The 27,223-nt window shown below is 40.3% G+C and overlaps 2 protein-coding genes and 1 non-coding gene across 3 annotated transcripts; 2 read left to right on the plus strand and 1 right to left on the minus strand.

Annotated features, from left to right (window-relative positions):
* Window positions 1–3: 3 nt before the first annotated feature.
* On the plus strand, window positions 4–21,194 carry LOC143571862 (endoglucanase 24-like). Its single transcript, XM_077057177.1, has 4 exons — window positions 4–514; window positions 8,832–9,131; window positions 9,209–9,370; window positions 20,581–21,194. The coding sequence occupies exons 1-4, from the start codon at window positions 68–70 to the stop codon at window positions 21,187–21,189; spliced, it is 1,518 nt and encodes a 505-aa protein (XP_076913292.1). The 5' UTR covers window positions 4–67; the 3' UTR covers window positions 21,190–21,194.
* A 1,348-nt stretch (window positions 21,195–22,542) lies between these two features.
* LOC143571863 (ATP-dependent RNA helicase HAS1-like) lies at window positions 22,543–26,374 on the plus strand. The gene is made up of 12 exons (XM_077057178.1): window positions 22,543–23,001; window positions 23,206–23,391; window positions 23,810–23,995; window positions 24,062–24,145; window positions 24,233–24,274; window positions 24,344–24,415; window positions 24,492–24,791; window positions 24,900–24,938; window positions 25,023–25,127; window positions 25,683–25,751; window positions 25,825–25,950; window positions 26,048–26,374. The coding sequence occupies exons 1-12, from the start codon at window positions 22,624–22,626 to the stop codon at window positions 26,219–26,221; spliced, it is 1,761 nt and encodes a 586-aa protein (XP_076913293.1). The 5' UTR covers window positions 22,543–22,623; the 3' UTR covers window positions 26,222–26,374.
* Window positions 26,375–27,069: 695 nt separating this feature from the next.
* Window positions 27,070–27,153, minus strand: TRNAL-CAA (transfer RNA leucine (anticodon CAA)). Its single transcript has one exon. It is a non-coding gene; the product is annotated as a tRNA-Leu (tRNA).
* Between the last annotated feature and the right edge of the window lie 70 nt (window positions 27,154–27,223).

The following is a 27,223-nucleotide window of genomic DNA, read 5'->3' on the forward strand; positions in this document are numbered from 1 at the left end:
CCAAATTAATTAAACTTAGTGGGAATATAAAAACCACTCCACCAACATATTACCCCTTTCATACGTTATGAACTTATGCGCCAAAAAAGAGATCACCATGAAGCCTCTTGCTTCCTCTTTCTCCCTCAATTTATTACTTGTAATTCTTCACTTCTTCCTCGCTGATTCCAGTTACTTAATCTACGGCGAAGCGCTTACCAAATCCATCTTGTTTTACGAAGGCCAGCGCTCCGGTTTTCTCCCGAACGATCAGAGGATGAAATGGCGGTGGAATTCAGGACTTGGAGATGGTTCTTCCGTCAATGTTGATCTCACTGGCGGTTATTATGATGCTGGAGATGATGTGAAGTTCGGTTTCCCGATGGCCTTCACGACTACGATGCTGGCGTGGAGTGTTATTGAGTTCGGAGAGTTGATGCCGCCCGAGGAGCTGAGGAATGCGTTGGTCGCGATTCGGTGGTCCACCGATTATTTGCTCAAGACGGTGGCCCAGCCGAATCGTATATTCGTACAGGTGTGTAATGTTACTTGTTCCGTCTATTATTAGTACGTTTTAGGAGTATGTTAGTTTGCTGTTAACAATAAAAAAATTAGTTGTGTTGTGGTAAGTTTATGGTAAGGGTAATTTGGTAATTAAACACGTGGTGTAGTAGTAGTGGTAGTTGAACTTCCTTTGAGAATAAATGATGTTAAGTTTACTAGTGAAAAAGATAGATGAGACGATGCATATAAAATTTAATAAATTTGAGTACGAAAAGTGGATATATATTTTAAGAAACATGGTAATAAAAATATAAATATAAGTTTGGTAAGTGAAAGTAGTGAGTTAGGTGATATGGCGTAGAGCATGGTTACAATCGTGTATATGGTGATGAGCATGGGCTATCCACTATCGACCCATGAAGATCTGTTTGCTAAGTGCACAAAACTTTGGACATGTAAATTAAAAACAAAATAATATTTATCAGGTGCCGAATCAAACAAACATATCTATTATTATTATTATTATTATTATTATTATTATTATTATTATTATCTAGTTGCATTATTTTCTAAACTTATAAAACTTTTATTTAATTAGTTATTTAGAAAAGAAGCTTGTTTTGTTACATCTAAAGGTTGCATGAATGCATGATTATATGAAGAAGATTGTATTATCGTTGTTGGTCCTAGATAACTAGTTCTAACAATTGTGTATATAGGTCATGTGATGTGATAATGTATAAATGCTCGGTTTTTTAGTGTGATTATGTAAATAAGATCGCGTGATTATTCTCCGGCCCCCTTGGTATGTTTTGTACTAATGATGATGATGATGATGATAGTAAAATAAAAGGTTGAAGTATAGTCCTTATGATGTTATTAATCCAATAACTTTTTAGGTCGAATTCAGTAGTCGGTATAGTCTTTGATTGTATTATTATTGTTTTAGTTTTTCTGTACAAAGCAGGTGGTACTGGTAGTAGCTAATTTAGTACTTGTAGGGATTCTACTTTAGTTTCGCTTTGAGTAGCGGTGAGTGGGACATAAAGGTTTTAAAACCGTGAAAGGGTAGTGGTCCACCGGTATAGAATTATGAATTATGAACTTTCTTTTTTATTTATGTTATAAAAAATAATAAATAAGTTATTCATGGTCTTTGTTCAAGGGCGCTTAAAATGTGTCTTTTTCTAACCCATAAAGACTTCTTTGTATAGTAGTTGAATTTTTAAATGTCTAATTTTAACAAATGTCACATTTAGAGGCAGATAGTGTAATCCTTTTTTATGTTTTAGTATAATGTATATTGTATTGTATCATATCGTATTTAATATATTAAAAAATGGAATTAATGGAAAAAAGAATAGCTTGATCCTTCCGGGAAACTAAAAGGATAAGTATATACTTTCTGAATAGAAATAATTATTAATTTGTTGGTTGGTGTTATTACGAATGCATAGTTGTTGGCATCTAAACAAAATTCCTGTGAAGAAGAACAGTAGGTTTGTGTAGAAACATGAGATGAATCTGACCTGATCCATGACGATGTTCCCCGGTCTTCGAGATGAACGAGCTGCGACTCGATCTTCTTCTCCGGTAGCTTAAGATCTGCAATGGTTTTTGGGGGTGTGGAGGTGACTGCTAAGAAATCTCGAGGATCTCTTGTTTACAGACACAAAAATGATATGATGGCAGCTCTTACTGAGCATCCCCCTTTAATAAGAAGGTGGAGACCTCCTTATATAGAGAGCCTCATGGTATCCTAATGGGCCTAGCCCAGTTAGGGTTACCTCCACAAAACCCCCTCAGCCCAATAATATTGTATTAGTCCATATAATAAAATAAGCCAAACATAATAAATTAAGGTCGTAAGCCGGGTTTAGTACCATACCCCTACAAGCTCCCCAAGTCCAGTGTTGCTCCTAGGCGTGCAAGCGTTTAGGTGGAGCGCTGGACTTCATAAGGTGTGTTAGGATATGAGGCGGTTTTCCTCTTTCTTCGGCCTTGTCTTTATTGTCTTTGAGTTTTGAGAGGTTTCCTCCATGATGGTGACATGTTGTGATCCTTATGATAATAATGGTGCATTGGCATGAATAAGATATAGCACGCATCATAACAGTAGTGGCGCGGGGCCTGATAAAAGATAGAGTGCGCATCTCGATAATAATGTAATGCAACTTGCGCGCGAGGCAGCTTACGAGCTATAAAAATAATGAAGCTTGCGCGCGAGGCGACTTACGAGCTATAAAATAACGAAGCATGCGCGAGTTGCGGCTTATGAGCTATAATATGATGATAATGACTGGCCAACAAGGGCCTCTTCTACGCAGGATGACTATCCTGGCTTGTCTTCAAAATAATAATGGAGGCACAAACGGCCAGATAATAATAATAATGTCATATGTGCTTGTGCGACTCGTAGCCGAACCTGCAAAAACATATCAACTAAAAGTGGATGTATTACAAGGTTCCCATCCTCGGGCAAATTATGAGGTGTGCCCAACCTACGTTGGCGCGTGGCCGTTTGGGATATTATTAGGCTCCCGACCTTTATGTTTGGCGCGTGGCCATGTGGGATATTATTAGGCTCCCGACCTTTATGTTTGGCGCGTGGCCATGTGGGATATTATTGGGCTCCCGACCTTTATGTTTGGCGCGTGGCCGTTTGAGATATTATTAGGCTCCCGACCTTTATGTTTGGCGCGTGGCCGTTTGGGATATTATTAGGCTCCCGACCTTTATGTTTGGCGCGTGGCCGTTTGGGATATTATTAGGCTCCCGACCTTTATGTTTGGCGCGTGGCCGTTTGAGATATTATTAGGCTCCCGACCTTTATGTTTGGCGCGTGGCCGTTTGGGATATTATTAGGCTCCCGACCTTTATGTTTGGCGCGTGGCCGTTTGGGATATTATTAGGCTAACATACGTTATGCGAGAGCTTTCGGTGCATGTATGGTGAAGGGTTGAGCGCGCATTCATGGCGGAGGTTGAGCGCGCATGCATGGCGGGGGTTGAGCGCGCATGCATGGCGGGGTTGAGCGCGCATGCATGGCGAAAGGTTGAGCGCGCATGCATGGCGGGAGTTGAGCGCGCATGCATGGCGAAGGGTTGAGCGCGCATGCATGGCGGGAGTTGAGCGCGCATGCATGGCGAAGGGTTGAGCGCGCATGCATGGCGGCGAGTTGAGCGCGCATGCATGGCGGCGAGTTGAGCGCGCATGCATGGCGTTAGTCTTGACCCTCAGCACTGCGCATGCATGGCGTCGGGGTGTTCCTCCGATGCGGCACATGCATGGCCGGGAGAGTTCGTCCGCAGCGCACTTGCATGGCGTCGGAGTGATCCGTGGGTGCATGCATGGCGGCGGAGTAATGACTCGCGGGCGCGCGTGCATGGCAGTGGAGCCTTTGCATAGAACCAAGGTATGGAGTCATCCTCCCACTTGAACAGTGATGCGGATGTAAGAAACCAATCTTTGGAGGCGCCCATCCATTATGACGCGGTGTTGTTCCGCGACGACGCCCACGCATGTGGCGCAATGTTCTTTTGTGACGTGATTGCGTAGTGGTGATCCGCAAGTATGATGGCGGTGTGCTGTGTAAATGAGTAAAGGACTTAGAATATATTTTCTTGCCTGGCTCCACCTGTGGAGGTGGTGTGGTATTTATAGTATTAGGGTTTCCAATGATTGGGCTCAGACCCAATTAGGGCCTTTTTGGCCTCCTCCTATCGCTTCGCGCCACGTGTACTTGGGACACCTGGTGCTTTTTTATTGATTATTCTCTGACCAAGGTATTTCACCTGACCCATGTGCCATCACGTGGTGGCACATGGGCTTTGCTGAGTTGTCCACCCTTCATTGGCAGCTGTCAACATCAGCATATTCTTTATTCCTTAAAAGATACCTTCTGGAAGGTTGTCTGATGAGCACAATCATGGTTGTCCTTATCCTGATTTGGATAGGGACGTGGTTGGTTGTGTGCATATGTGATATGCGCTTATCCTGGGGATGCGCGAGGTCCTCTTTATTCTGACGCGCAGATGTGATATGCGTGGGCATATGTGATGCGTGAGCATATGTGATGCGTGAGCATATATGATATGCGTGAGCATATGTGATTCGTGAGCATATATGATATGCGCCACGCACAGATGTGTTATGCGCGAGCATATGTGATATGCACCACGCGCATAGGTTTTGGCTTTGTCTTGACATCCTGATTTCAAGCATGTGATGCGTGAGCATATGTGATATGCGTGAGCATATGTGATATGCGCCACGCGCAGATGTGATATGTGTGCCACACGCAGATGTGATACGCGTGAGCATGTGATGCCTGAGCATATGTGACGCGTGAACATGTGACGTGCCACGCACAGATGCGATGCGTGAGCATGTGATATGCACCACGCGCATAGGTTTTGGCTTTGTGTCTTCATGACATCTTGATTTCAAGCCTCTTATCTATATCTTGTAGGATGACCCGCCCCGTTCGATGTTAAGGCGGGTGCATACCCCTTCAAGCCCCCCCAGTCTAATGTGTGTCTTGTCTCGCGCGAGCGAGGTAAGATAGATATTAGACTTAATAGTTTGCTTTTTTAATAGGGCTTGTTTTTTTTTTCTTTTTCTCTTCTTGTACGCGCGTTGCGCGAAATTCCATCCCTTTGGTTAAAATGAAATCGTCAATGCATGTGGTTGGTTGGTGTTGACATGCATCAGAGACGTTCAGACCTTTCGTGTGCTCGGCGCCAGCGCGCATACGTGATGGCGCGTTGCTGCTTCATAGCGGTGAAACTCATGCATGGTGGCATGCATCATGGCGGCCAGATGGTTACCCGCGGTGGCGTGTACGCGTGGTGGCGCAATGACATTACGCGGTGGCGAGGTTCACTTGTCGTGGTACGTGTGAATGTTGACGGAATGTTAATCCGCGACTGTGCGCATGTATGGTGGCGGAGTATTGACCCGTGACGGCGCATCGTGATCCGCGGCGACGCGCTGCTGCTTCATGGCGATGTACTGAACCGCGGTGGCGCATGCGTGGTGGCGAAGTATTGAATCGCGGTGGCGCATGCGTGATGTCGGTGTATTGAACCGCGATGGCGCATGCGTGATGGCGGTGTAACGAACCGCGGTGGCGCATGCGTGATGGCGCGCGCGTGTGCTATAAGGTATGCTTACACATTGAAATTTGAACAAGGTTGTAAGGAAATTATTTTACTTACTCCTTAACAGTTGTCATATTTCAAGTTATTTTGCGATATTTTGAATATGCTGACACGTGCCTTGGCATTTCATTATTCCTCTTTTGCGCGACGTTATCGCGCATTTATTATAGGGAATTATGAATGAGTTTTTTAGCATTTACGTGTCAGTATGTGTTACTCTGCCTATATCCATTATAATCCCATGCGCGGCCCCGACCTGAAACCTTAACAACTATGCTTTGGCATGTGCTTTGCCTTAGTTGTGCTTAGGTATTTTATGGTCCAGCTGCGCAATACGTAGGATGGATGCTATGAGTAATTTGAGCTAAGGCTCATATTATCGGGCTAAGGCCCTGACGTTTTAGAGTTAAAACTCGTCAACGCGTCTGAGCTTGAAGCTCGCGCATGTATGTTTTACTTCGTTTTATTTTTAGTTTGATGTCAATACAATGTTGTCATATTGCTCAAATTAATAAAGGGAAGTGTGAAACATGTATGCAAAATCAAAATCAGGCTCGCACATGCATGGCGGCGGAGTCGTGACTCGCGAGCGTGCATGCATGATGGCGAAGCTTGATCCTTGGCAGTGCGCATGCACGGCGGCGGAGTGGTGACTCGCGGGCGCGCGTGCATGGCGGAGAGTTGCGTGCGCATGCATGGCGGCGAGTTGCGCACAAGCATGGTAGAGGGTTGCGCACACATGCATGGCGTTGGAGTCTTCTACGTAAAGCCAAAAGCATGGAGTCGTCTTTCGAACTCACATGGTGGTTTCCGCGGGCGCGCATGCATGGCTGCGGAGTGAGGATCCGCGGGCGCGCGTGCATGGCGGCGGAATGGTGACCCGCTGGCGAACATGCACGGTGGCAGTCTTTTGCGCAAAACACACATGGTGGTTTCCGCGGTGGCTTCCGCGGGCGCTCACGCATGTCGGCGGAATGGTGACCCGCTGGGGAGCATGCATGGTGGCGGTCTTCTGCGCAAAACCCACATGGTGGCAGTCTTTTGCGCAAAACCCACATGGTGGTTTCCGCGGTGGCGGAGTTTCTCCGAGACTGTTAACTTTAGTTGCTCTAGTGGTGATGGAGGAGCACCGATGTACACAGCCTGTTATTCTTCTGTGCAATCCTTTTTGCTCCCAAATTTTGCTTTGTGGCCATAGATCTAGAACTTATTCCAGCATTGAACACTGAAAAATCAGATTTGGATCCGACACCCATTGCGTGTGAACGCAGATCTGCGTCACTTCAGAACCACAGATCTGGAAGCATTTTTTAGATCAATGGATCTTTTTGAGCTTTAATAGAACAAGTCTTGAAGCATCTTTCTGTAAACTTCCAGATCTGGATTTTTCTTGGGAGAAAATGGATGAATAGATCTGAATAATGGATGAACAGATCCGAGAACCGAGACGAAAATCGAAGGGTAGCTCGTTGCCGTCCCACGGATGGCGCCAATGTAGAAACATGAGATGAATCTGACCTGATCCATGACGATGTTCCCCGGTCTTCGAGATGAACGAGCTGCGACTCAATCTTCTTCTCCGGTAGCTTAAGATCTGCAATGGTTTTTGGGGGTGTGGAGGTGACTGCTAAGAAATCTCGAGGATCTCTTGTTTACAGACACAAAAATGATATGATGGCAGCTCTTACTGAGCATCCCCCTTTAATAAGAAGGTGGAGACCTCCTTATATAGAGAGCCTCATGGCCACCATCATGGGCCTAGCCCAGTTAGGGTTACCTCCACAAAACCCCCTCAGCCCAATAATATTGTATTAGTCCATATAATAAAATAAGCCAAACATAATAAATTAAGGTCGTAAGCCGGGTTTAGTACCATACCCCTACAGTTTGGTTTGGTCGATGGTGGGAGAGTGAGAATTCAATGTTTTTGGTCCTTTTTGGAGAACAACATGTGAGTCCCTAAGGTCAGGATGTAGTGTACGTGTTAAATTATTTGGGCCCCACTTAGCGTGAACCCGGGAGGCCTACCGAATACTTGGGCCTCCAATTTCTTTACTCAAACAGACAAAACTAAGTCGGTTCCTTTTCTGGGTAATTAGTTTTACAAACTCGGATTGACCGTATGTCTTATATCTATCTGCAGTCATCTTAAGTTTATTTCAAAACGCGTGTGTGACGGTGTAACCATTAAACCGTATTAAAACATATTTGAGAACGTCAAACCGAATATAAATTTAAACCACAAATGCCAAAACGTTATATATAGTGAACTAATGTGAACTTGTAAATTACTTTAAATAAGTTTTTATCGTATATGCATGATGAAAGTAGTTTTGTTGATAGAAGGAATTAAATTACTACAAAATAAGGAAATTAATCATGATAGAAGGAAATTAACTAAATTAATTAGTTTTGTTGATACAATAATGAATTGAACGGTGGGTGAGTCCAAAATCCAAACTGAGCAGAGAAGAAAACTTAATTGCTTATTATTACGTGAGATGGTTCTCTATTTTTTAGAGATGGTTAAAAGTGGTTGTGAGAGAATGAGAGAAAAGATATTACTGTTCATGGTTAAATATGGAGAAACATATTGTTCACCTCTATAATTTTTAATGTTTTTTGAACGTGGTTGTGAGTGAAGGAGAAAGAAAATGTATTGATAAAAGTATAAAAAGGTATTATTTAATTGAAAATGAGATAGAAAAAATAGTGTTTTTAGTGTAACTATAACGATGGGGATGAAGTAATGGAGAATGGATTGGAATGCTCTTAGGGATGGAGATGGTCTCAATAACAATTTCCTATTCCCATTTAATAAAATGTGAATGAAAAGGATTGGAGAATGGGTAGTTTAAAACTAACAAAATAAAATTATTCGAAGTATAGAATTGATTAAAGGGTTTAAAAGAGAAAACAAATTTTGCTTTTTTTTTTGTTAATACTTAGGAAATATAAAAATCAAAATATTTAACATTAGATTTTACCACTTTTCATCTCAGAAGTCCAAATATCAACTTTTCTAAAGAAATTTAAACGAATTAGCAGGTCAATCTACTTATTAAACAGGTCGTGCGATCAGGTTAACCGGTTTATTAAAATTAAAAGAGTCGTGTAATCCATTGTTGCTTACCTAATATATGAGTATATGTGACAAGTTACAGTTTTATACATGTAATATTGTAGTTTGGTGACCCAGTAAAAGACCATAACTGTTGGGAAAGGCCAGAGGACATGGACACTGATCGGACAGTGTACATTGTGGATGCACCAAACCCTGCCTCTGATGTGGCGGGTGAGACCGCAGCAGCTCTAGCAGCTTCATCCATAGCCTTCCGCTCATCTGACCCTACCTACTCCAACACCCTTCTAACAACGGCCACTCGAGTGTTTGAGTTTGCTGATACTTACAGAGGAGCTTACAGTGATAATGGCAATATCAGGAATGGTGTTTGCCCTTTTTACTGTGATTTTGATGGATACCAGGCAAGCATTATTCATATTCATTGAAATGTTATAAAAGGTATCATAAGTTTTTTAATTAAAAAAATATTGTTTTGTAGGATGAATTGTTGTGGGGAGCAGCATGGTTAAGAAAAGCTTCAGAAGGCTCAAACTACCTTGATTACATACAAAACAATGCTAAAACACTTGGAGCTGATGAGAATATTAATGAGTTTGGATGGGATAACAAACATGCTGGCCTAAATGTTATTGTCTCCAAGGTACAACAACCCTTTAATCCTTTATGTCACTCACTTCATTTTTATGTGTCTGGTAAAATTTAAAGAAATAAGTAAAAACTTAGCATTAGAGTTATTTATTTATTACGCTACACTTTTATAATAGCAAAATATTTATTACTCTAGTGTAATTTTGTTGCGGTATAGTAATTATTACACTACAACAAAACTGAAGCAACGTAATAGTTTTTTCGCTACTTTATGTGACAATCGTCAATTTCAGGTTAACTCCGTTAACGCAACTCCGTCAATTCAAACTTTAGATTATTGAATCTAAACGCAAACCTCATTACATTTAAACTAGGGTTTGAATGACGCTTAACACTTACTACATGTGTAGTAGTCTTTCGGGATTTGCACCGAAACGCAAACGATTGATGAATAAACGAAAAACACTAAAACACTAATTATGTGATAATTATGTGTTAGGATTATGTGTTATGTGATAATATTATTGTCATGTTAATTTAATGTGCAAGTTATGATAGAATGTTCTAGAAAAAGTAATACTTAATGTTAACTTAATGTGCAAGTTATGATAGAATGTTCTAGAAAAAGTAATACTTAGGAGTTGAGGGGCCAAAGTGTAACATATTCCTTTATAAATACATGGTAAACCTAAACCCTAACCTCCTACCTATTCCCCTACAAAAATCGGCAGCCATCCCCTCCCTTTATTTCCTTGAGATCGATTAATATACACACACACACAATCAAGATCTTTCAAGTTTGATTGAAGATTAAGGTGCTAGGAAGGTATACACAACTATTCTATGTATCCTCTATGTTTAATTGTTAGTTTTATTGGGTTAATTGTAAACCTTTATGGCTGATTTCTTGGTATTATGATATTCATGTGATTCTTGATTTAATTGATGATGATTGATAACTAGATTGATATTGATACATGATTGATTGTTGTTCTTGATTTGAATTAAAACACAAACCCTAATCTTGTATGTATGGTGTGATTGATATGCATGGATAGTAGTTATAGTGTCTAGAGGGTTATATGGATGCATGATAGTTCATAGATTGTTATTATGATGAGTTTTGATGTGAACAGATTCTGGACAGAACGTATATACGATGTTTAACTGACTGTAACGAAGTGTAAACGTGAAAATTGATTGAGATTGTGGGTACTGCAGTAAACTAGGTTGAGTCTAGTTTCTATGAAGTATAAATTCGTAATTTTTGGATAAGTGGAAGTATACTTTTATGATTTTACAAAAACGTGATGCAAAGCTGAGCTGTTAGACCTGCTGTTAGGTTATGTTGTAAATGTTATATCTCATGAACTACGAGACCAATTGGGTTGGTTCCACTTCTGGAGGTTGACTCACTGAGTTAGGAACGAAACCCAAGTGATCTTGCATTTATTGGATTTTTCGTTTAACGGGAATTGCAAATAACATTCTGATGTGCATGAATCTGACTGATATAAGTTAGCTGTAATGTTTTGATCATTATGAACAATCTATATGGAATAAAAATAAGATAAAAGATGTTCTGGAAACCTAAGATATGTATGCTCCTGTGGTAATTTTTGGTAAATTAATTGAGACGTTATAATCGGTAAACTAGTGCAATCTTTCAAGTAGAAATTCTGTCATAACGAAACTAGCTGCTGAGTTGTATAGGAATGCATGAAATATGATAGTTTTTATATAATTGTTGTATTTTGACCAAAATACCCTTGCGGGGAATAGTTGCTAGTTGATTGCCATGAATTGACCAAATTGCCCTTATAGGGAATAATGGTTAGTTAGTCTTTGTTTGTTGACCAAAATGCCCTTACGGGAATAATTGCTAGTAAAGTATGTTATTAATACATGATACGAAAGTAATTGCTCACCCACGTATCGTATCACAATTTTACTTGTTTAAGTCACACACGATTCACAAACGAAACACGAAACATGTTACGTGCATAGGTATTATGTGCCGAGTCTAGAGACTCGTTAAACATTCCGATACTTAGAAAATCTCTTTGTTATTTTAGAACGCTAGAGAGTTTTCTACGACGCGCATCACTCGGTGATCTAGATCGGATATTCTTCGCAAACAGTGAGTTCACTTACCCCACTCTTAAACTGTTTTCAAACGTTTTTCACTTGGGGGAGATAACATACTCCGATAAACATATTTTCTGAGATAAACGCATATGAAAGATTTTGTTATAAATTATATATCACTTGTAAAGGCTAAGCGGCATACGTAACATTTGAAGTCCCACACATCGGACCGGTTAATATTTGGAATAGCGAGTCACTTTTGGGTAGTACTACTGGGTTTGACAAACCCCACCCGACGCTAAGCTCAACTGGAGGTTGAGTGGGTGTAAATTTTGGCTAACACTTACCATGGTCTGGAGGACCTGGTGACGGGCACTTGATAAACAGTCAGCTTCGGTCGCGAACCACTTAGCGATACTTGTTGTATAGATTAGCTACCTATCGATATATAATTTGACATAACACTATCTGGTAATGCAAAACACTTAAACGCTGTAACGTGGTTACACACTCAAACGTCGTAACGGGGTTACGCAACACTTAAACGCTGTAACGTGGTTACACACTCAAACGTCGTAACGGGGTTACGCAACATTTAAACGTCGTAACGAGGTTACGCAAAACGCTAAACGATTTATCTTATTTTACTTGTGAACTCACCAACCTTGTGTTGACACTTTTAGTATGTTATTCTCAGGTAGCCGAGGCGGGCGCGCGGTTTAGGAGCATGCATTAATGAAAACACTTTTATTCTGCAAACTTAATTTTAACAGTTACATTTAGTTTTAAGTCGTCCTGCGTGACGCAACTTTTGAATTAAGGTTTTACGCTTCCGCACTTACTTTCATTTAAACGTTTTTCTTTGGTTTGGTTATAACTAATGATTCCGATCCTGCCAGTTCACACCCTCTGACGGTAAAACTCCGTTAGTGGATTTTGAGGGTGTGACAGATTGGTATCAGAGCCATTGGTTATAGCGAACTAGAAACTGCATGCATACTAGACTATAACCGCGACGACCCATTAGTTATAATGATACGCACTGCATAGGTTTGTGTAGTCTTGAAATCTTATTTCTTTATCTCCTTCACTCATACGCGCGCATATACCCGGCTTACCTGTAGGAATGTCGACGCCACCCTCATCATCATCCGATTCGATGACGCATGCTCACGGGAAGGAACCGCAGTTACCTACTGCCTCGCCACCCCATGTAGTCCCGGAACTCGAAGCTTCTGCACCAAAGAGGTACCGCCTATCCGGAGGCTTGTATGACAACAACGTTAGCTGGGAATGGTACCCCAACATGATCAGACGTATGGTCTACCGTGAACAAGTTCCCCCATTGCCTCACCCGAACCACCCTGCTTACCCTAACACTCTACCACCTATAACCGAACCTGTAGAGCGAGTTCTCGCAGCTGTCGTTTCTTGTTTGGAGCGTGATGTGGGTTACATGCGCTACACTAGAGAAAATGGCCGGAAGAAACGCTGGACGAGGACGAGGTAACATCAGCATGACTGCAGCTGAACTCCAAACCCTGCTGAATGACCATGTTGCTGCCGCTTTAGCTGCACACGTTCAAAATCAAACAGGAGGTCCGAATGGAGCATGTACCTCCAAGAACTACTTAGACTGCAAGCCCAGTACGTTTAAGGGCACTGAGGGAGCTATAGGCTTCCTGCATTGGGCTGAGAAGGCCGAGTCGGCCTTTGAGATGTGTAATTGTCCCCCTGCCAGTAGGGTCAAATTCGCTGCTGGGACACTTGAGGATTCCGCCCTCACTTGGTGGAATTCGAACGTCCAGATTCTTGGATTGGAACTGGCTAACGCGATGAACTGGGAGGAGTTCAAAAACATGATGCGAGAGGAGTACTGTCCGAGGGAAGAAATTTCGAAGTTAGAGTCGGAGTTTTGGTCGTTGAAAATGGTGGGTTCAGAGATTGAAAGCTACACTACTCGTTCGCACGAGTTGGCAGTGATGTGTCCGCGGATGGTGGATCCGCCGAGCAAGAGAATAGAGATGTACATTGATGGGTTAGCACCACAGATTCAGGGTATGGTGACGTCTTCCAGACCAGCCACGATCCAACAAGCGATCCGTTTGGCTCACAAACTGACGGATCAGGCTGTGACCCAGGGTGCGTTACCACCGAGGGGTTCGACTGTTAAAGCCCGTGACAACCCGAGTAATGACCACGTCAGCAACAGTAACAACAACAGCAACCCGAACAGCGGGAAGAGAAAGTTTGACAACACCAGATCCTCATCCTCGAACCTCCCACCGCAACAACACTACCGTAAGCCCGAATTCACTCGGAGCTTTAACAATCAAAGTCACAACAACAATAACAACGGTAGCGGGCAGGGTTCGAGCGGATATGCTGGGAGATATCCAAAGTGCAATAGGTGCAACTATCATCATGTTGGTCAGTGTGACCGTGTCAAGTGTCAAAGATGCGGAAAGATAGGTCACCAAGCGAAGGAATGTAGAGTTGACCTTGCGGCGAAGGGTGCTCCTAAGCCACCGATGACGACTAAGGGAGGTTTTGAATGTGGACAGGAAGGTCATTTCCGGAAGGATTGCCCCAAGCTGAAACAGAATGACAATAATGGGGGTAATGGAAGTGGCAGTAATGGTGGAGGAAATGGCAAAGGAAGAGCGTTTGTGATTGGATCGGGTCAAGCCCGCAATGATCCGCATGTGGTGTCTGGTAAGTTCCCTGTAAACGATTGTTTTGCTTCTGTTTTGTTTGACACTGGAGCTGATAGGAGTTTTGTGTCGAAAGCCTTTAGTCAACTCTTAGACTTAACTCCAACTCCGTTAGATGCTAAGATTCATGTTGAATTAGCTGACGGTAAGGCTATAGTAACGACTCATGTACTTGCGGGATGTAAGTTAAAACTGTCAGGTCATATTGTTGATATCGACCTTATTCCTTTTACGCTTAGTAGTTTCGATGTCGTTGTCGGCATGGACTGGTTATCCGAGAACCGAGCGGAGATTATATGTCACGACAAGATAGTTCACATTTCTACCCCTTCCGGCGAGATCATTTCGGTCCGAGGCGAGAGAAGCGGCATGACCACCAGCGTCATTACCCTTTTGAAGGCACAGAAGTATCTACGAAAGGGTCATCCGGCAATTTTGGCACAGATTGTTGAGAACCCGCGGAGGAGAAACGAATTGAAGACATACCGGTTGTGCGAGACTTCCCGGAAGTTTTCCCGGAGGATTTGCCCGGACTCCCTCCTATTCGTCAAGTCGAATTCCAAATCGAGTTGACACCCGGTGCAGCACCCATAGCACGAGCCCCGTATCGGCTCGCACCGGCGGAACTTCAGGAGTTGTCCACTCAGTTGCAAGATTTGTTGGATAAGGGTTTTATCCGACCTAGCTCATCGCCATGGGGAGCCCCTGTCTTGTTTGTACGAAAGAAAGACGGGACTTTCCGAATGTGCATCGACTACCGGGAGTTGAACAAGATGACGGTCAAGAACCGTTATCCTTTACCCCGAATTGATGATTTGTTTGACCAGCTTCAGGGATCGAGTTACTACTCGAAGATCGATCTACGATCCGGTTATCACCAGCTGAGAGTGCGCGAAGAAGATATTTCAAAAACGGCTTTCAGAACACGGTATGGTCACTACGAGTTTTCGGTTATGCCTTTTGGCCTAACCAACGCACTAGCCGTATTTATGGATCTCATGAATCGAGTATGCAAGGCGTACCTCGACAAGTTTGTGATTGTTTTCATTGATGATATTCTCGTCTACTCCAAGAACGAGACTGACCACGAAGAGCACTTAAGGATAATTCTGGAACTACTGAAGAAGGAACAACTGTATGCTAAACTCTCGAAATGTGAATTTTGGCTTCGCGAGGTTCACTTTTTAGGACATGTGATCAACGAGAATGGTATCCATGTCGATCCCGGTAAGGTAGAGGCCATCAAAAACTGGGAAGCACCTAAGACTCCGACTGAGGTGCGACAATTCCTAGGACTGGCCGGCTACTATCGGCGTTTCATCGAGGGATTTTCAAAGATTGCTCAACCCCTCACCGCTTTGACTCACAAGGGCACTAAGTACAACTGGGGTGACGCGCAGGAATCCGCTTTTCAACTGTTGAAAACCAAGCTTTGTAGCGCCCCTATTTTAGCCCTCCCCGAGGGAACAGAAAATTTTGAGGTACACTGTGACGCATCTATACAAGGTCTCGGTTGTGTGCTGATGCAACTCGAGAAGGTTATAGCCTACGCCTCTAGACAACTACGGGTTCACGAGAAGAACTACACGACCCACGATTTGGAACTCGGAGCTGTAGTGTTTGCTCTTAAGATATGGAGGCATTACTTGTACGGTACCAAGTTTACCATTTACACCGACCACAAGAGTCTCCAACATATCTACGATCAGAAGGAGCTGAACATGCGACAGCGTCGTTGGGTCGAGCTGCTTAAAGATTATGATTGTGCCATCAAGTACCACCCTGGCAAGGCCAATGTGGTGGCCGACGCCCTCAGCAGGAAAGAAACAGATAAACCCAGACGAGTGAGAGCATTGCAACCCACGATTCATGCCAGCTTACCCGATCAGATTCGCGATGCGCAACTGGAAGCTTTGAAAGATGATAATCTTCCATCGGAACTCATGCGGGGCATGAGCAAGCAACTTGAAACCAGATCGGACGGGGTCCGATATTTTGAGAACCTGATTTGGGTTCCACGATACGGAGAGTTGAGAACTCTAGTGATGGACGAAGCTCACAAGTCCCGATATTCTATCCACCCTGGCTCAGATAAAATGTATCATGATTTAAAGGAACTTTACTGGTGGCCGAACATGAAAGCCGACATTGCCACCTACGTGAGCAAATGCTTGACTTGTGCCAGAGTCAAGATAGAATACCAGAAACCATCTGGTCTACTGCAACAACCGGAACTCCCAATGTGGAAATGGGAACACATCTCAATGGACTTTATTACGGGTTTGCCTAAGACACCGACGGGATGCGATACCATCTGGGTGATCGTTGACCGGTTGACTAAATCGGCGCACTTCCTAGCGATTAAGGAAACAGACAAAATGGAAAGACTGTCTCGTGTCTACATGAAGGAAGTAGTGTCGAGACACGGAGTGCCTGCCTCGATCATTTCCGATCGAGATTCTCGTTTTACCTCACACTTTTGGAAGTCGCTGCAAAGCGCACTGGGCACACGTCTTGATATGAGTACCGCATACCATCCTCAGACGGATGGGCAAAGTGAACGGACTATTCAGACCCTGGAGGATATGTTGCGTGCATGCGTCTTAGATTTCGGAAAAAGTTGGAAACCCCACTTACCCTTGGTAGAGTTTTCGTATAATAACAGCTACCACGCAAGTATTAAGGTAGCGCCGTTTGAAGCGCTGTACGGACGGAAGTGTCGATCACCACTCTGCTGGGCAGAGGTGGGTGATAGCCAAATCACTGGTCCGGAACTGGTATTCGAAACCTCGGAAAAGATTGTTCAAATCCGAAATCGCATGGCAGCAGCACGAGATCGCCAAAAGAGTTACGCCGACAAGCGCCGAAAACCTCTCGAATTTCAAGTAAACGATCGAGTGTTACTCAAAGTCTCACCCTGGAAAGGTGTGGTTCGCTTTGGTAAGCGAAACAAACTCAACCCACGATATGTTGGTCCTTATCGGATAACGGAACGCGTTGGTCCAGTGGCGTACCGACTGGACTTACCAGCAGAACTCAGTAGTGTACACAATGTTTTTCACATGCCTATCCGATGAAACTCAAGTAGTCCCTTTGGAGGAACTACAAGTTGATGAACAGTTACGCTTCGTTGAAGAACCAGTTGAGGTTTTGGATTGGGAAACCAAAACGCTCAAGCACAGCAAAATTCCAATTGTTAAAGTTCATTGGAACTCGAGACGTGGACCGGAGTTCACGTGGGAACGCGAGAATCAAATGATGAAAAAGTATCCTCACCTTTTTGAAGGGCTGACCAAACATAGAAAACCGCGAAACCCGGCAAACCGTCAGAAATCACCGGAGGTATGAATTAAATTTCGGGACGAAATTTCTTTCTACTAGGGGATGATATGACAAACTGAAAATTTTTCTTACTTTTTCAGACACTCATCACGACCTGACTCAAATTTTCGGGACGAAAATTCTTTAACATGAGAATGATGTGACAATCGTCAATTTCAGGTTAACTCCGTTAACGCAACTCCGTCAATTCAAACTTTAGATTATTGAATCTAAACGCAAACCTCATTACATTTAAACTAGGGTTTGAATGACGCTTAACACTTACTACATGTGTAGTAGTCTTTCGGGATTTGCACCGAAACGCAAACGATTGATGAATAAACGAAAAACACTAAAACACTAATTATGTGATAATTATGTGTTAGGATTATGTGTTATGTGATAATATTATTGTCATGTTAATTTAATGTGCAAGTTATGATAGAATGTTCTAGAAAAAGTAATACTTAATGTTAACTTAATGTGCAAGTTATGATAGAATGTTCTAGAAAAAGTAATACTTAGGAGTTGAGGGGCCAAAGTGTAACATATTCCTTTATAAATACATGGTAAACCTAAACCCTAACCTCCTACCTATTCCCCTACAAAAATCGGCAGCCATCCCCTCCCTTTATTTCCTTGAGATCGATTAATATACACACACACACAATCAAGATCTTTCAAGTTTGATTGAAGATTAAGGTGCTAGGAAGGTATACACAACTATTCTATGTATCCTCTATGTTTAATTGTTAGTTTTATTGGGTTAATTGTAAACCTTTATGGCTGATTTCTTGGTATTATGATATTCATGTGATTCTTGATTTAATTGATGATGATTGATAACTAGATTGATATTGATACATGATTGATTGTTGTTCTTGATTTGAATTAAAACACAAACCCTAATCTTGTATGTATGGTGTGATTGATATGCATGGATAGTAGTTATAGTGTCTAGAGGGTTATATGGATGCATGATAGTTCATAGATTGTTATTATGATGAGTTTTGATGTGAACAGATTCTGGACAGAACGTATATACGATGTTTAACTGACTGTAACGAAGTGTAAACGTGAAAATTGATTGAGATTGTGGGTACTGCAGTAAACTAGGTTGAGTCTAGTTTCTATGAAGTATAAATTCGTAATTTTTGGATAAGTGGAAGTATACTTTTATGATTTTACAAAAACGTGATGCAAAGCTGAGCTGTTAGACCTGCTGTTAGGTTATGTTGTAAATGTTATATCTCATGAACTACGAGACCAATTGGGTTGGTTCCACTTCTGGAGGTTGACTCACTGAGTTAGGAACGAAACCCAAGTGATCTTGCATTTATTGGATTTTTCGTTTAACGGGAATTGCAAATAACATTCTGATGTGCATGAATCTGACTGATATAAGTTAGCTGTAATGTTTTGATCATTATGAACAATCTATATGGAATAAAAATAAGATAAAAGATGTTCTGGAAACCTAAGATATGTATGCTCCTGTGGTAATTTTTGGTAAATTAATTGAGACGTTATAATCGGTAAACTAGTGCAATCTTTCAAGTAGAAATTCTGTCATAACGAAACTAGCTGCTGAGTTGTATAGGAATGCATGAAATATGATAGTTTTTATATAATTGTTGTATTTTGACCAAAATACCCTTGCGGGGAATAGTTGCTAGTTGATTGCCATGAATTGACCAAATTGCCCTTATAGGGAATAATGGTTAGTTAGTCTTTGTTTGTTGACCAAAATGCCCTTACGGGAATAATTGCTAGTAAAGTATGTTATTAATACATGATACGAAAGTAATTGCTCACCCACGTATCGTATCACAATTTTACTTGTTTAAGTCACACACGATTCACAAACGAAACACGAAACATGTTACGTGCATAGGTATTATGTGCCGAGTCTAGAGACTCGTTAAACATTCCGATACTTAGAAAATCTCTTTGTTATTTTAGAACGCTAGAGAGTTTTCTACGACGCGCATCACTCGGTGATCTAGATCGGATATTCTTCGCAAACAGTGAGTTCACTTACCCCACTCTTAAACTGTTTTCAAACGTTTTTCACTTGGGGGAGATAACATACTCCGATAAACATATTTTCTGAGATAAACGCATATGAAAGATTTTGTTATAAATTATATATCACTTGTAAAGGCTAAGCGGCATACGTAACATTTGAAGTCCCACACATCGGACCGGTTAATATTTGGAATAGCGAGTCACTTTTGGGTAGTACTACTGGGTTTGACAAACCCCACCCGACGCTAAGCTCAACTGGAGGTTGAGTGGGTGTAAATTTTGGCTAACACTTACCATGGTCTGGAGGACCTGGTGACGGGCACTTGATAAACAGTCAGCTTCGGTCGCGAACCACTTAGCGATACTTGTTGTATAGATTAGCTACCTATCGATATATAATTTGACATAACACTATCTGGTAATGCAAAACACTTAAACGCTGTAACGTGGTTACACACTCAAACGTCGTAACGGGGTTACGCAACACTTAAACGCTGTAACGTGGTTACACACTCAAACGTCGTAACGGGGTTACGCAACATTTAAACGTCGTAACGAGGTTACGCAAAACGCTAAACGATTTATCTTATTTTACTTGTGAACTCACCAACCTTGTGTTGACACTTTTAGTATGTTATTCTCAGGTAGCCGAGGCGGGCGCGCGGTTTAGGAGCATGCATTAATGAAAACACTTTTATTCTGCAAACTTAATTTTAACAGTTACATTTAGTTTTAAGTCGTCCTGCGTGACGCAACTTTTGAATTAAGGTTTTACGCTTCCGCACTTACTTTCATTTAAACGTTTTTCTTTGGTTTGGTTATAACTAATGATTCCGATCCTGCCAGTTCACACCCTCTGACGGTAAAACTCCGTTAGTGGATTTTGAGGGTGTGACACTTTAAAACTCTGGAGTAATTTTACAAAAAAAAAAAATACTCTTGGGTAGTTACTCTTTTTACAAAAATGCGGTGGATTTTTCTTTATGGCTTACAATTTGCACCGATATTTCTATTTGTATTTGATTGTAAGTCTGTGTATATAATTTGGGATGTATTGGTTGGTAAAAATGCACATAGTTAACCCGACTGCTTTGCTTGTGAATGCATGCAGGAAGTTTTTGAAGGGAATGTGTACGCGTTGGAGTCTTACAAAGCATCCGCAAAAAGCTTCATATGCACGCTACTACCCGATTTTCCAACTCACATCCAATACACCCTAGGGGGCCTAATTTACCGGCCTGGTGGAACCAATTTACAACATTCAACCACAATCACATTCCTCTTACTTGTTTATGCAAAATACTTAGACCGGTCACCAGGGTCTTCAGTAAATTGTGGTAGCATAAGTGTGGGACCCACTCAACTACGCCAAGTGGCCAAACACCAAGTGGACTACATCCTAGGCGAAAACCCCAATGGGATGTCGTATATGGTGGGGTATAGCAATAGGTACCCACAACGGATACATCATCGAGGGTCATCATTACCGTCCGTGTGGGACCATCCTCAACCCATTGGGTGTAAAGAGGGGTCGTTTTATTTTAACTCGTCTAGCCCTAACCCGAATCTTTTGGTTGGTGCCATAGTTGGTGGACCAGGGGAGGATGACCAGTATGATGATGATCGGGTTGATTATAAAAAATCCGAGCCAACTACCTATGTTAATGCACCGTTTGTTGGCGTGCTAGCATACTTTGCGGCCAATCCTAACCCAAGTTAGCTAGTTGTGTTGTTATTACATCATATATGCACAGTTTTTGGCGTTGTGAAATATTAAGAATGAATCGTAAACGTTTGGGAAATATTGAAGGAAGTCTCTCCTCTTGTGCTAAGCCAAGAGAGAAGAGATTGATAGTTTGATTATCTATTGTATTTAACAAATAGTGTTTTCTTTTTTTCTTTTTCATCCAAGTTGTTAATATTTCATTCTATAAGCTTCCATGTACAAGATCTCTTGTGTTCATAAGTTTCCACATAGAACTTCAAATATTTATATTTCAAAGCGTTGTAGAGCATAAAATGTAAAGAGAAGAAGAATAATTCGGGGCAAAGAGAATCGGGAGAGCGGAACACCGTGCCTCCCCTTTCGGCCCCGATTCAAATTTGCTTTCCGAATGACTCTCTCGAAAGCAAAACTTTTCGTAACTAAATATTTTGAAAAAGTAAGGAAATAAATTATCAAATAGAAACCAATATTAACTCTTATGGTAAAATCTTTTCTTAGTGAAAAGCTAGAGTATGGTAAAATCTTTGCTTTGATAAACCATCTTAGCCAAAGTCGTGACCAATTTCCCATGTTGGATATGAAGCTCATTCGACACGTATATACCTTCATGCAATTATTTACTTATTATTTTCTTTCACGTCAACAAAGTTAATTTTGAAAAGAATATATACCAAAACCAACAATGATAGGTATTGTTTGATATACAAGAATCATATATGAAATGAAATAGACTATTGATAATAATAATAATAATAATAATAATGTAGTTAGTTAATTAATGAAATGAAATCACTTATTACATAAATAATCTCATTCTCTTCTAACACCCCAAAATCATTTCTCTATCTCCGGTATGTTTTTCTTTTCATTCCATTTCCTCAACCACCACCATCGGCCGCCACAATCACCAACACTACTACTGGGCACCACCACATGCAACCGCCGCCACCACCACATTTAAATTCCATTCATTTTGTATGGCAACCGAACTAGGTAATGCAATGGTAATGATCAATTTCGATCAATGTCCATTCTATTCACTCATTAAATTATTTTAATTATTCATCCCATCACGCCAGTACCAATTAAGTCCTTAGTTTTAATTTTTTTTTGTATATAATTACAATAACAAAATAATATTCAATATCTCTATGTATTTCGATAAAAAGGTAGTGTATACAATTAACATTTATAGAGAGGACGTGTAAACGGACAATAAGTAGCGCCACTGGCCTTTTCTAAACAGTAATAAACATATCAGTGAAATTTCATGGTTAATAAACTCAAATAAATAATATTAGTAGCGCATTAAACCCCAGTTAAATTTTCGCTTATGGTTTATTAGTTAAACCCTAATTTCTCCGTCCCTTTAGAACCCTAATCTTCTTCAGCTTTCACAATTTATATCTGATTGCTTCAATCAATCGTATGCTCGAAGGCCTTAAACAGAGACAGTGGTGGCAACCAATAGCAGCTATGGCAGTTGTCGACAAAAACCCTAATCCCCAAATTGAAAACGTTCAAGCTAAGAAGAAACGTAAGCGAAGCAAGAACAAAAAGACTGTTGTAGAACAACAAGAATCCGAGGAATTGGCACACGTTAATGGCGACAAAGAACCACAGACGACCATTGCAGAAGAAGATACACCACAAACTGATGAAGAAGAAGAAATGAATACAGAGAAGAAAGTGAAGAAGAGTGGTGGTGAATTTGGTATTATGAGTAATGATTCTTTTACAGCTTTACCGTTATCCGAACCGACATTGAAAGCTATCATCGATATGGGCTTTCAGTATATGACTCAAGTTAGTATTTTTTTTACTCTCATTTGTTTCATATTTCAATCAAGTTGCATACTTTAGGGTTTACGGTTTCTGGAATGAGTGGAATTGGAGTTCGTTTGAGTCGGTTTTACGTTTTTCTGGTGTTGCTTAATGAACCCACTTTTGTTTTTGATGATTTAGCTTTTAAGTTGGAAATGTTGTTTGATTTGTGTGTTGTGATTGCAGATACAAGCGAGATCAATTCCGCCACTTTTGGAAGGGAGAGATGTTCTTGGAGCTGCAAGGACGGGTTCTGGTAAAACCTTAGCGTTTCTTGTGCCAGCGGTTGAACTGTTGTATCATGCTCGGTTTGCGCCGAGAAACGGGACTGGTGTTGTTGTTATCTGTCCTACAAGGGAGCTTGCGATACAGGCATGATATGTTTTTGCATATGCAGTTGTTGGCATTTTGTTAGTGGTCAGTCATGTCTTGTCTAATGTTGTATAGATACAAAAATCATCTAAAAGAAAACAAAGCAATATATAATGAAACATATATTTAGCAACCGTATAACAATCATAGTTTTACGAAGACAAACGTAGTGTCAAATGTGGAAAGAAAAGTAGGCATGTAAACAAACACGCTTATTTTTTTTAACAAACAAACACAAACAAGAAAACCACGTTCATTTAACCGTTCATGTTCGATAGTTTGTTTGGTTAAAGTTAAACAAACGAGCACAAATATGCCCCGTTCGTGTTCATTTGGTTCGCTTACAGGCCTAAAGAAAAGTGTCATATAGTATGAGATTAATTATAATGGAATATTATTATAATATTATATGGTACAGACTCATGCAGTTGCCAAAGACCTTCTAAAGTATCACTCGCAAACTCTCGGGCTCGTTATTGGCGGTGCAGCTCGAAAAGGAGAAGCGGAGCGGATTGTGAAGGGTGTAAATTTGTTGGTAGCGACTCCTGGTCGACTTCTTGATCATCTTCAAAACACAAAAGGCTTTATATATAAAAACCTTAAGGTACAATTGCAGTTAAAAACCATTTATTACCTTTCTTTTTTAGATACTCATATTCAGATTTTGCAGTGCTTTGTGATTGATGAAGCTGATAGAATTTTGGAAGCTAACTTTGAAGAAGAAATGAAGCAGATAATTAAAATCCTACCAAAGGTATGCTTTGTAGCATGTTTATATCACATCATGAATTCTTTTGTAATATTTAGTTTATATTAAACTATGTTTTTCTTAAACATGCAGACAAGGCAAACTGCTTTGTTTTCCGCCACTCAGACTAAGAAGGTACAATTTTGAAGTCAAAACATTTGTCATCTTTATTATGTCTCCGTGCTTACTTATTCTCTGTTTCAGGTTGAGGATCTTGCACGCTTATCATTTCAAACTACTCCAGTATACATTGATGTAGATACCGGGAGATCGAGGGTAAACAAACTGTTTTTTTGTCATGTTTCATTGTAACTTTATGAACTTTTGTTAAATAATATGATGAATATTTTAGGTGACGAATGAAGGTTTGCAACAAGGTTATTGTGTGGTGCCAAGTGCAAAAAGATTCTTACTTTTATATTCCTTTCTAAAAAGGAATTTGTCAAAGAAAGTGATGGTTTTCTTTTCTTCATGTAATTCGGTTAAATTTCATTCCGAGCTTCTTAAGTATATTCAAGTCGATTGTTTTGATATTCACGGGAAACAAAAGCAGCAGAAACGAACTTCCACGTTTTTTGACTTTTGCAAAGCAGAGAAAGGAATATTATTGTGTACCGATGTTGCAGCTCGTGGTCTTGATATTCCTGCTGTGGTATGTTTTTTTATTCTTCAATTAAGTAAATGGGGTTAACATGGTCGCAAGTTCGGAATCGTGTTTTGTAGATTGAATACTTCTTAACTGTGGTTTTTTGCAATATAGGACTGGATTGTGCAGTATGATCCTCCAGATGAACCAAAGGTGTGTTTACCTTAAATTATTTGTTGTATTTTGTTTTTATATTTTTGTTTTATATGTATATTATACACATGCATTTATCTACAGGAATATATTCATCGAGTGGGTCGTACTGCTCGCGGAGAAGGCGCAAAAGGAAATGCTTTACTATTTCTTATCCCGGAAGAGTTGCAGTTTCTTCGATATCTCAAGGTACGTTGAGTATCAATAATTTTGTTTAGTTCTAATATTAGAGTTATTTAACAATAATAATCTCTGTTGTTTAGCTAATGGCATATATATGGGTACCAAGTCCTAAAAGTTGCAAGTTTGGGTTTGGTGGTTTCGGTTTTGTAACAAGTTTGGGGTCTAAGACCAACTGTAGTTAACTTTCCTGTTAAATTCATGTAAAATGACAAAAATACCCTTTGACTGCATTAACACAGGGACCATTGATGTCAATAGATATATTCAGGGATCATTGGTGAAAATAGCTATATGTTTAAAAAAAGTGTTGGTTCTTACTTATTTACACAAATAGTCCTAAAAAGGGTATGTTTGTCATTTTACATGAATTTAACAGACAATTTAACGGAAGTTAGTCTTAGACCCCAATTACGTTGCAAAGCTGAACAACAAACACCAACTTGCAACTTTTAAAACTTTCCCCAAAGATGTGACTTAAGCCAAACCACATGGACCATTAGTGTACTTAACTTTTAATTTTTATTTTAACGGGTACTGTTTATTTTGGGTGTTGGTTGTTAGGCTGCAAAAGTACCAGTTAAGGAGTATGAATTTGATGAAAAGAAGATAGCTAACGTGCAGTCTCACCTGGTATGTATTTGCTTGCTTTGTCACATTTATAGTCCTTATAACAGGTCATTTGTTTAATATTTTTGTAATGCAGGAAAAACTAGTTAGCACCAATTATTACTTAAACAAATCGGCTAAAGACGCATACAGATCGTACCTGTTAGCTTATAACTCACACTCCATGAAGGACATCTTTAATGTTCACCGCCTCGATACACAGGTAACATAGCAATTGTTTTCTTTTTGGTTGCTAAGTAATTAAAATGGGATGTATGTGTGACTTTAGTTGTTTAAATTGCATTGGTTATTTGTGACAGGCGGTTGCAGCATCATTTTGCTTTGCTGATCCTCCTAAACTGAACTTGAACATAGACAGTAGTGCATCAAAGTTCAGGCAAAAGCCACGAAGCCGAAATGGGTTTAGTGAAAGAACTCCGTATGGAAGAAACCGCGGTGGTGGTGATGACAACACTCAAGTTGCAAGATATTAGCATCCGCATGTCGAAATGCCCAGTTTTGATCTAATTTTGTTACAAATGTTTTTTTTTCTATTTCATTTGTTAGTAATGTTATATGGCACACTTGTTAAGGCTGTTTGAGACTTGTTTCATCTATGGAATCCAAGAATTTTGATTTAGGCTTTTCATGCTAAAGGGGTCATTATTTACAGTATTATGCTTCTTCTATCTGGATAATTTTTTGAGTATGTTTAATCATAATGAAAATAATGTTATAATAATTTGCGACAAACAAGTTCATATTTTTTCTTTTAAAATTCAACCAAAAAAAACAGATTTTACAACTTTTTCAATATAGCAGTGTTGAAGATATGACCACATTTTTATTATCAAAATATCAAGTGATCATTTTATTGTGAAAAATTGGATTTTAATAATCCCGGCCTTGATCTATTGGATTGAATTACTTCCAAATCAGATAATGTTTATAAATAATCTCCAACGATCACATAACTGAAAAAAGTTAACAATGTTAGTTTTTTTTATGACGTGGCCTACATTTGAATTAAATAACATAGTGGGTCAATTGCGCATTTATTGAAACTCAATCTGAAGAACCCATGAGCAACGACTAACAGAAACCAACCATATTATGATATTTAAATATTTGTTGGGAATGGCCACTTGAAAGTTGAAACTCACCATTTAAAAAGAGACTGCATCTCCAGTTTGGTTTTTTAACACCTAAATTATTACCTTTTGTTTTATAAGTTTGAACTTAAGGATCAAAAGTGACACCAGCAGAAAGAATATGTGTCTGGGATATAAAATGTAAAAATAAAAAAGAAAAAATAAAAAATAAAAAAAAAATAAAAAAGAAATGTCAGAAGTGGGATTTGAACCCACACCCTCTTTTGAAGACCAGAACTTGAGTCTGGCGCCTTAGACCACTCGGCCATCCTGACTAGATTGATTAACATGTATTAGTAATAAATAACTAAAGGTTGCAGCATCATTACCAAAACTAAACCTGAA

This window comes from Bidens hawaiensis, unplaced genomic scaffold (assembly GCF_021521415.1).
Source record: "Bidens hawaiensis isolate Kalapana, Puna unplaced genomic scaffold, B.hawaiensis_p1.1 tig00025597_1, whole genome shotgun sequence".
NCBI classification, from domain to species: Eukaryota; Viridiplantae; Streptophyta; class Magnoliopsida; order Asterales; family Asteraceae; genus Bidens; species Bidens hawaiensis.